Source organism: Coffea eugenioides, chromosome 1 (genome assembly GCF_003713205.1).
Source record: "Coffea eugenioides isolate CCC68of chromosome 1, Ceug_1.0, whole genome shotgun sequence".
Lineage (NCBI taxonomy): Eukaryota > Viridiplantae > Streptophyta > Magnoliopsida > Gentianales > Rubiaceae > Coffea > Coffea eugenioides.
This window is the reverse complement of record NC_040035.1, coordinates 4,266,312-4,277,243: the sequence shown is the minus strand read 5'-3', so window position 1 is coordinate 4,277,243 and position 10,932 is coordinate 4,266,312. Positions and strand designations below refer to the sequence as shown.

Here is a 10,932-nt window from a genome sequence, read left to right as displayed (position 1 = left end):
TATTTTATTAATTTTTTTATTTTTTATTATTTTTATTGTGCTTTTGGAGTTCTTTTAGAACATATTACTGTATACTCGCAAATTAACAATCGACCATGGTCAAAACAAATTTTATCCAATAAAAATTCGATACATCCATTTCTTGAAAAGACACATTCTTCAATGACTACATCTTACTCATCTTTCATCAATAAAGCATTCTCTTGAAGTAAATGCTTATTAACTGGAATCAGATGGCGTTTGCAATAACATTTAACACTCGAAATTTTTGAAATTCTTAAACGATCTAATACTTTCATACCCATCTCCCAATTGACTAGAGAGGCTGATAGGATATCCACCTTCCAAACATGGATCTACATTCCGCTGGCTTAGTAGTTTGAGCAATATGGCCTGCTCCCTGATAAAAATGAAGCAAGATATACAGTCAAATCTAACAGTGTTCTTAATTTAATACAACCTGAAAACCTACACTAAAGCAAGAGAAAGAGGAATTTCTTGCCTTTACAGTTGCAAATGTCATCTTATTTGCATAAGTCCTTGTATAACTGCATGTAGAAAAGAGAATTAATTTGTTTAACTTCATGTTAAAGGTAACTAGGAGAAATCTTCAATTTTCAACCAACCCTGCAACTTGGCCTTGATGAATCCATTGTCTCCAATCATCAATAATTGGGTAATTTAGAGATCTTATCCATTCTTCAGTTCCCAAATATGGTGAGACCATATCATGGTCACCACTGAAATTAATACAAATATTGTGCTTTCAACATATATTACCACTATTAATCCGCAAGTGTGATGATATAAGCTCTACAATACGAAAATTTTGTTACCAAACCTGTATATCAGGGATCTGTAACCTTTAGTGCTGAGATTTGCGTGATATGGTACAACGCTCCCTGCATTTTTTGTGTATAGTATGCTATAGTTGCATCCAACCCACTCTTTAATAGTCCCCTGTCATGTAATCAAACAAAATATATGCAGAATCACATGAAGACAACAAGAATATTTAGAGAATTATGGTAGGTACAGTTGTGTTAGGTGCAATTATTTCTTGATATTGTATTTGTTACAAGTTTTGATGTACACTTACATTACTTTGTTAAACATATATATTTTGCTTTATGTAACTGTACATCAATTATTGTAAAAACTACAATAATCAGATACAATTGCACCAAATCATAACTGTACCTGTTCGTGCCCAGTTTGGGGAAGCTGGCTTCAAATGGAAAATCAAATTTTGACATGCCTTTCCCACATGGAGGGCCTCTTGGACGCTCATGACATTAGCCCAGTAGTCTATAAGCTTTTCTCCGGTCGCCGCCTACAATAACCATGTGGGCAACAATTAATCACAATGTTGTGTTTGGATAGAAAATCATTTACATAAATTTATCTACTGAAATTATAAACACATTTTTCAATCATTGTTTTATCTTATATATATGATATCAAAAGGTGTCATAATATATTTTTAAAAAATTTATTCCAAATAATCTCCTATCCAAATTTATTGCTTTACACGCGATTTCGGAAATATAATAGCAGTATCTTACACGACATTGAACTGGATTAAATTCCAGTACGTCAAGCTCCTCAAACTTCTTATAGAACGTTTCAACAGTTGATCTCCTGCCACTGAATAAGTTATTTGGTTTTGGTGAAACATCAGGACAAGTCGGCTCCAGCACATGCTCAAGGTTGATGTTATCAATCAGCTGCAGAAGCACATATTTTACCAAATTATTTTAACAGTACAAGTGTATATATCGTCAGTGTCAGTATGTAGAAGATTAATCGTTCTTTTTTTAATTTTTTTTCAACCTTTGTAGGAGGCATAGGCGCTTTAATTTATAAAGTAGGATAATAGTTTACAGAAACACAGAGGAGAAAAGGATTGCTGACCTTATTGTATGCCTCGATATTCTTCAAGCAGGGCGCATTGCTGGGGTCTATATTTACATATTCTCCTTTACAGGTAACTTTCAAGGACTGTAAAATTATAATATAGGTTAGTTAGCAAATCAAGGGTAATTGTACAGTAAAAAAATGTGTGACACAATGTTTTAAAAGATCATCATTCAGCTCAGCAGCGTGTAATTGAAGAATATTCAACCTCACAGAGTTCATTAGAGATTAGCGCCATCCTATGAGCAAACGGGATTGCATGGTTTCCATCGCCTTGAGTGGTCGGTGCTGGGTTTCCAAGTACATATCCCTGAAGCCATTGATTTTGAGAGCCGTGAGTGACATGTTATCAGTGAAGCATAAAAATGAACAATCTAAAAGTGATTATCAGACCAGGATTAAAAATGATATTATGTCCAAGTATGTAATGATCTAGCTAGGTAGACTACAAAGAGAGAAGATTATGAAAGTTACAGGACCTTGAGATGAATATGCGGCTCAATCCCAGCAACATTTCCTACAAGGACACCATATTATGGAAGTTTTAGGGACAAGAATTCTCCTGGAGAAATAAAACTTGTAGTTTTACTTTTGTTTATGGCAACTTCGATGGATTATCTTGTGGCAGAACGCTCTGAACCATTAAGGTCCAACTTGAGAGAGTAATGCCATCATGAGCACTTGTTCATCAAATATAACGAGGAAAAGGAAAAAGGAATATTTTTCTCTTAGAATTAATATAACCTAGAATTCCAAAGCAACAGTTTCTTTCTTTATTCCCCAAGCATCTTGGAGTTAATACACTCACAGAAAAGAATAAAAAAGCCTGCAAAACTTGCAGGAATCTTTGTATTTGTTCCTCTTAATGCTCAACCTATTTGGAGTAAGCGGGCAAGATCCCTAGCTAAAGGGCTTCAGTTGCAAGATTATGGAAGGCAATTGTAATATGTACAATTTGCTTACAAAGGCGTTGGCAATCTCCACTATCAGATTATAGCATTGGCAGGAAACTTGCCTAAATAAAGAACAACTTCATACCATTTGAGACGAGTTGAGCTAAAATTGGAACAGTAATGCCTGCATAGGAGCCTCCTCCAATGTAGAATGAATTGGATATGTACTCGGGGTTATCATGTAGCCACTGCAACACAATCAACAATTAAAAGCAATCTTATGAAAGGTAATAATCTCTTTTATGATTTTTTTTTCTATTTAAAGTTGAAAGTCCCAGGTCCTTTCTTTTTTCTACTAATAAATGAGCTATGGTTGACAGTTTAGCTTTGTTTTTTGTGTAGGCTAGGTCTATGGGTGGGCCTGTAGGCGAAGTAGTCCACAATTTGCCACATCTATTACTATTAGTATATAAAAAGCATGATGAACCTATAGTATGAGTGTAAGCAAAAATTGATTTTGCGATATCAATATTATCCTTGACACTAATAAATGGACAAATTACATTGCATTTCCTCAATAATTAATAAGAATTATGCTAACCGTTACAAAGAAACATTTTTTGAATTGTGGTGAATTAAACCAAAAATGAAACAACCAATTCATTGCATTTTATCAATAATTAATATCAGTTATGCCAACAATTACAAGAATGAAAAACATTCCCTTGAGTTATAGTGAATTAAATCAAAAAATGAAGAACAAATTTTATTTATAAATTATAATAAAGTATGGTGAATCTTAGTGGTTAATAGTGTAAGTGAAAAATGATATTAGTTTTTGTGATGCCAAAATTATACTCCCCTCTAATAAATGAACAAATTGCATTGCATTTCATCGTTAATAAATAATATCAAACATGCAAGCAGCTACAAAAATGAAAGATTGCTTACTTTTTTCATTTATCAAAAGAAAGAAGAACAAATTTGTTTACAAAATCCAAGCTTAGAGAGTATTTCAAATATGAAACAAAACATAACAAATTGGTACTATGAGTCTCTTAAAAAGTACCGCAATCCTTTTTATTTTTAGGATATAAATAAATTAAGTCTTAAGAGCACCTTTTTAATATGCGTATATTAGTATTGAGTAAGAAAACTTTAATACAATATATAATAGCAAATGGAGTACCAAGGCAGGCAAAGACTTTTATGTTGGGAATTTATTTATTTAAATTGCAATAAATATTAAATTTAATGAATTTTATTAATCATATTCTTGTAACAACTAATAGTTTAATCTACAAGTAATGTATATTATATATATATATATTTTTAGGGGTGTCCCGCAGGGAGTGGACGCCGCAGACTATTCCCCACCTTCCACAACTTGCTGGCAGCAAGGTTCAAATCAGGGACCTAAGGCTCCATCTTCAGCAACCTCAACCGCCAAACCAAACCCCGGAGGGCCTAATATTATATTCATCAATGCCAATCATGAATATTATATTCATCAATACCAATCATGATAATAATTACAAAGGTGAAACATCCCTTTGAATTATGGTCAATTAAACCAAAATTTTTTTTTTTATAAATATCAATTTCAAGGAGTACTTCAAAGTTGAATAAAAATATATCCAAGTTCGGTTTGACTATTATATAATAAATAATTTTAATGTCTTATAATTTTTAATCATATAAACTCTATAATCATAAAGCATGTCTTCAATAAGAAATGCAAATAAATTTCACTAAATCAAAACATTTTTCTTCAAAGTTAAGCGATTTAAATTCAAACAATGGAATTGCAATATATTTAGATACTATTATAATTACAATAGTACAATAGATCATTTTACAATCCACAGCTAGCAAAACAGTAATAATAATTAAAAAGTCTCACTAAAACTAATAAACAATTCATAGAATAATTTAAAGGGGAGCAACAAATTATTCAAAAAATAAAAAAAATTTAAACTCAAATGGCATAAAAATGAACATTTTAGGTAATCTAAATTTAACTAAAATACAAAAAAATATTGATACTGTTACAAAATAAAAGTGCTCTTGGAACAATGAATGATTCACTGCTTGTACATTTGCATTGGTTAGGGCACACTAAGTTCCAAAAAAATATAAAATAATATAAATATTAAATATCACATTTGTTTGTCTCAATTATATTTATTCCTTCAAAATAATTAATTTTCTAAAAATTTTTAAGCAGAGTGCATTGAATATTCATAGATCTAAACTCTTATTTTCTTTTGTTTCCTATTTTTGCTTTGGTCTTTTACTACTATTAAGTATCAAAGAGTTTTCCCTTTGCAACCATATTCATGCTGTACTAAGTCATTGGAACTGATTCTTAAGGACGCAAATCTGTAGGAACAAAATGGTGGCACTTCCATTTTCCTTTTAAACAAAGAAAGCACGCGAAAATGGAAAAAGAAATAAACTCTGGGTAGGAAATTTTGGGAGAGGAAAAGAGGAAGAAAACCCATCCCTGTTCACTTCTATCTTTCTTTGATTTTTAGATCTACTAGAAAAAATCCACTTAACATGCTAAATTAAATTAAGTGAGACCCTTATATATTCATGTGCAACTTTTTCATTGGTCTAGAAACAACTACCAGACATGCCTAGTAGTTGTTTCGGACCGATATAAAATTTTCTATTCCGCACACCCCACAATGGAGGCAGATTTGTTGGGTTAGAGTTATGCAGAATCCTAGATACAAAAGGAAAAGAATTAGTGAGACTATAAACCAATTATCAGTTTGCTAAAAAGGGTTTGTCGACAAATATAGCAGTTTTCTAGTTCGTTTTAAGGATAAATTTTTCTATAAAACTACCAGGTTTGGATGTATTGTATCTGTGACATCCATGCAAATTTGCTAGCATATATGAACACAAAGCCTTCTGATTCATTAATTAGCTGAGTAACGGTATATGTGTACCTTCCTAAGAAATTCATAGTTGTGTTCAGAAGCTTGCAAATCTGTAGACTGAGAAGCTTTAGCAGTCCTGGCATAAGAAAAGCCAGCTCCCACCGGCGAATCCAGGAAGATGATGCTTGCAACCTAACAAATGATAACAAATTATTCTGAATCTTGCACTCAATTAGGTTCTTAAATCTTGGAAATTACACAAATGAAACACTTCGGTGAGCTATGATATACCGTCAATTTAAACCTCTGTTTACCTTAGAAAAATAATTTAAAGAAAAAAAAAACTCAATTATTGTGTACCTCGGTCCAAGAATAGGGATTTGTCACCAACGTAGTCAATGTCCCATTACACAGTACTGGCTGGAATTTCAGTGGTCCTGCAAAAACTCACAAATCAGTGATTTGGTTGAATCCCGCTCCAGTTCATCATCTATTCATCACTTGAAGATTTGAGACGAACAAGGTTAGCATAAAACTTCGTCAAAACTATAGAAAATCAAGATCAAAATGCAAAGGAGGGGAACTTGGGGGAAGGGAGTTGACACGTAAATGCAAAGGCTGAGGCATAAAAGCCAACCTATCCCAGAAGTGAGCCCACCAAATGAAGAGCAGCCCGGGCCTCCAGTTAACCAAATCAAAAGGGGATCTGTTTGAGGATTTGACTCTGACTTGACAAAGTGGTAGAAGAGTTGCACATCCTCTGATTCACCAACTCCAATGTACCTGGAAATGTCAGAGAATGAATCAACTGTTTCTTGTAAATTTGATCAACATTAGTTCAGTATCAGTGAGCTGCGTATCATAACCACTGGGCCAATGGCTCAGTGGCCACCATGGAGGGATTTAAGTTCTTTCTTGGGTTGTAGGTGAGAGTTCAAACTTCACCTGCAACGAAAAAAATTTAAGAATTGTGTCATAACATTCCCTTAATCTAGTTGGATCTATATACTCACTAGCCCCCTATCACAACTTTCTTAGACTCCTCCTCCCCCTAGATTAGGATAGAGTAGGTTATACAAATATATCGTTGTTGACAAAAAAAAAAAGAAAAAAGAGCTGCGTATCATGTTATCCTTAGCGACTCACCCTGTTTCGAGCTCAAACGGGAGAGGGCCTTCAAATCCTGGAAGAAACTTAACCACGGAACCAGCCTCTGCAAGGTTTGAACGTACTGAAACAAGAACAAGCAGCAAGAAAAGGTTGCCCCAGAAAGAACTGAAGAGCCCACGCACCTTCTCCATTGTCTTGGCAAATAATCAGAGCACCTAATTGGTTGTTTGGGTGATTTGCCGCGCATAATATGAAGAGGAAAAGCGAAACAGATTGATTACCTGCCTAAAACACGTGTTGCGTCCGCTTTGACAATTATTATCGGGCCTCATCGGATTTGCCAATGTATTGTTTGTATAACGGTTTATTTACAAAAAATTATTTATTTACATCACCAATATATTTTCTTTTAACTATCATTTTATCTCAACACGTTACATTAAAAAGTAATATCATTTTTTATATAAAAAAATTATTCCAAATAATCTACCCTCAAATCACGCAGTGAAGTTTTCCTATTGGGTAATAAACTTTTCAAAATTCTTATTTTGCCACTAAACTATCTTTTTTGTGCCAAATCGCTTGCTAGCCTGTTAAACTCTTAAAAGTGCTTTTATCTTGACCATTTCATTAACCCTTGCTGTTAAGATGGGTAGAAATTAGCCACGTGAAGCACGCCCATTAAAGTCTCTCTCCACGTGAGAGTTCAAATTTTCTCTCTATTGGAAAATGTGCGAGTCGTCCTCCTTGGGAGGTTGGCTGAACTCTCTCCGTCTGAAGCCAGCCAAACAACATAGCACTAAAATAAACATCTTGAAGACAACAAAACCCGCTGCTTCAGCGAACTCCGACAGGCTTAATTCCAGCATTAAAGAACACCCGACAAGATCTCATCTTTAGTTTTTGATTGGCGAATCCAAAGAAGACGCAAAAGGAGGACTCCACTACTAACTCTGTAAGATGCTGGGTCTCAAGCTTAGACAGGTAACTTTAAAGCCTTTACCACAAGGATCTTACCAGCTCCTGTATGTACTCTTGAGGGGTAGCAGTAAGAATTGTTTTTTTCTCGCTTTTCATCCATCAGTTTTCTTTCTTGATTTTTATAAAATTAAAAAAAAAGGAAACTCTGGAAAAAACATGTGCAAAAAAGGAAAGCCTCTGGTTTACTTTTTATACAGTATAAAAAAAAAGGGGGAACGAATTGTTGTTTTTCATCTGGTTTGTTTTACTGATGCTGTAAGGTGGTAAGTCTTTTAGAAACTTTGGCCTTATTCACCTGAGCTGTTTTTACCTTCAGTGGAAACCCAAAAATTGAGAAGGAAGAGTTTAGAGGGTCACCCCTGTTTTCGCTTCACTAAACGCTGGTTCACTATTCTGGTCTGGAGCTGATCTGTGATATTCCCTTATAGAACCCTAGCAGGAGCTCTATGGCGGAGGAAATAGCTGAGATACTGCAAAAATTTGCACTATCCACCAAAGAAATGGGTCGTACAGAACTAGACTTGGGGGATGTAGGTCCAAGTGTAAAGGAGTGTGAAGAAAGTCTGGTGGGATAGATAAAAGGTGAAAAAATCATCAACTTTATGGGAGTGAAAAACTTTGTAACACAAGCATGGGGCTACCCCAAAGGTCTGAGGGTGGTGGAGGTGGGAGTTTAATACCTTTCAGTTCTTCATACCCAATCCGAAGGATAGGGAACGGATTTATAAAAGGGGTCCTTGGGTTATTGATAGCCAGATGCTAGTTCTCAGACCGTGGTTTGAAAAAATGTTAGGGACAAAACAATTTATTTTATAAAATGTTAAGGATGAAAAAATTCATTTTGTGAAACATGAGAGACTATGAATCGAATTATGTAAAATTTAATTTGATAATTTTGTCCTTAAAAATGATCACGTGTAAGACACATGGTGGATTCCGATCAAAAATTAGTCAAAAACCTAGGAAATAACCAAAATTAATCAATGTAAATTTATAAGAAACGTAAAATTACATTTTTAAAAGTGACAGATGAAAAAAGTCATTTTACAGAATGTGAGAGATATTTTGAATGATTTTTCCTTTTTTTTTCAAAAGCTTACAAATTAACGAAAATTTGGAGCACTTTTATTGATCAAAGACTATTTATTAGGTTTTTTCGAGTAATTGGTTCGAATCGAAATAAAATTTCTCTGGATCAATTTATAAATAGTGAAAAAAAACTTATAGTGAATTTTAAATCTACGTGATGTCTAAATACCTAAAGAGAATGACAAGTTTATTTGGTGATGAGGATCAATTGTTCGTTGTTTCTTGATGTCATGGTAGAGTTGGAGGATGAGGAGTTCTTCTAATACTAGTTGAAGATTTTGACGATCATTGGAAAATAATTGAAGGGTAGGTCTTTGGATTTGAGGCTCATAAGTTCAAGTTCAGAACAACAACAGTGTGAACATAAAGATATGGAACTTAAATTATTAGAATTTCTATCTTGTGATTTTTTACACTACATATTATGGTAAGAATTATACTATAACCGATTTGAACTGAATAAAAAATCACACTTGCATGCTATTTTATTTTATATCACATATTGTAAGATTTATACAATGACTGGACAAGAACACGACTTGTGAGAACCAAATCCAATCTTATCTCAAATCTGGATGCTATCTCCTCAAGATCCTGCCTCCTTTGCTGTTTACGAGGCAAAATGTAAAATATTATTGCAAGCTGAGGGGAACCTTTTTTTTCCCGTTTCAAGATTACAAGAAACCCACAAATAAACAAGAAATCCTTATCTCGATTTAGACCAATTACATGAGAAATTTAGTAGTAGTGGCTTTTTGATCGATCCGTAATTGGACATATTGGGATCTAATAATTTTATTTGGATTGATTCAATGTAACACTAGTAGGCTCATAATTTGTAGCACTTTTACTGATCAAAAGTAATTACTAAGTTTCTCAAGTAATTGGTCTAGTCTGGTTAGAGATAAAATTTCTCCAAATTAATCCACAATTGTGGAAGAAGAAAAAAATTCTCTCACATTGAGACTTAAGTCTTCTATCTCTAAATCCCTAAAGAGAATATGTAAACATTCTTCTTAATTTTAGTGAACAACTTTTGTTTTTTCCTAATTTAAACTCTCTTCCTTCTCTAACGTTTGATCTTCCTACTAGGGCGGGAGAGGAGACCATTGATCTCCCTTCCGCTCATGGCTTTCGATTTTTTCTTTTCAATTCTTTCTTAGGATTTTAAATAAGAGTTTCGTTGATTTAAGTGAGAGTGTTTTTCTCTCCTAAGGATTCCAAACAAGAGTTTTTGGTACATTTTTCTATTTTGTTGTTAGATTTGAGTTTTTTACATTTGGTTCTCAAATTAAGATTCTCTACATCTATCTCTAAAAATTGTGTTGTTTATAACATTGATTTTTGAACGGTATATGAGTTTTACAGTGTAATTTTTATCAATTCTCTAAATTTGTGGTATGCTATTCTTCAAATATGATGAAAGTATGATGGCTCCATCTGAATTAGTTATTTTTTGAGGTGTTTTTTAAAAACTTTACTGTAACTGTGTATATAAAAAACTTTTACTGTAGATGTTTTTTGGATTGTTTTTAGATGTATTTTTAAAATATATTTTTGAGTATTTTTATAATTTACAATTTTTTTGGAATTTTTTTTAATATATACTGGCTCTGTTTCTATATATTAATATTTATTTATTTATATATATAATATTTTTTATTTCAATTTTATTTTATAATATGTATATTAATATATATTTAATATATTAATATATATTTAATATACATATATTAATATATATTAATATAAATATTATAAAACAAAATTGAAATATATATTTATATAAATATAAATAAATAAATAAATGTTTATATTTTAAACAAAATATTTATATTTACCAGAACTAACCCAAGTATAAAATAAAGCTAATAAATAATATTAAATAAATAAGCGTAATAAAGAACTTACAGAAAATCAGAGTAACCTTTGAAACGGAAACTTTTAATTGTAGAGCCTTTGAGATGAAATCAAACTTCAAAACTTTTATTGAAATATTGAAATATGAGTACAGAGGAATTTAGAAACTAGAAGTAAGAGGTTTTCAGAGA

At 32.6% G+C, this 10,932-nt stretch overlaps 1 protein-coding gene across 1 annotated transcript; it reads right to left on the bottom strand.

Annotated features, from left to right (window-relative positions):
- Positions 1–273: 273 nt before the first annotated feature.
- On the bottom strand, positions 274–7,002 carry LOC113765923 (serine carboxypeptidase-like 11). The gene is made up of 14 exons (XM_027310165.1): positions 6,848–7,002; positions 6,339–6,484; positions 6,062–6,138; positions 5,771–5,893; positions 2,956–3,058; positions 2,397–2,434; positions 2,126–2,227; positions 1,915–2,001; positions 1,566–1,727; positions 1,259–1,333; positions 842–960; positions 627–740; positions 503–548; positions 274–400 (listed from the first exon to the last, which is right to left on the bottom strand). The coding sequence occupies exons 1-14, from the start codon at positions 7,000–7,002 to the stop codon at positions 317–319; spliced, it is 1,431 nt and encodes a 476-aa protein (XP_027165966.1). The 3' UTR covers positions 274–316.
- Positions 7,003–10,932: the final 3,930 nt, after the last annotated feature.

What these genes read in the sequence shown, in the direction of transcription:
- LOC113765923 (XM_027310165.1), bottom strand. Translation starts at nt 7,002, where the DNA reads ATGGAGAAGGTGCGTGGGCTCTTCAGTTCTTTCTGGGGCAACCTTTTC. An exon ending in AGCCGCATATTCATCTCAAG is followed by an intron (nt 2,228 to 2,396) that starts GTCCTGTAACTT and finishes CAATGGCTTCAG; the next exon opens with GGATATGTACTTGGAAACCC. An exon ending in AGGCCCTCCATGTGGGAAAG is followed by an intron (nt 961 to 1,258) that starts GCATGTCAAAAT and finishes ATTACATGACAG; the next exon opens with GGGACTATTAAAGAGTGGGT.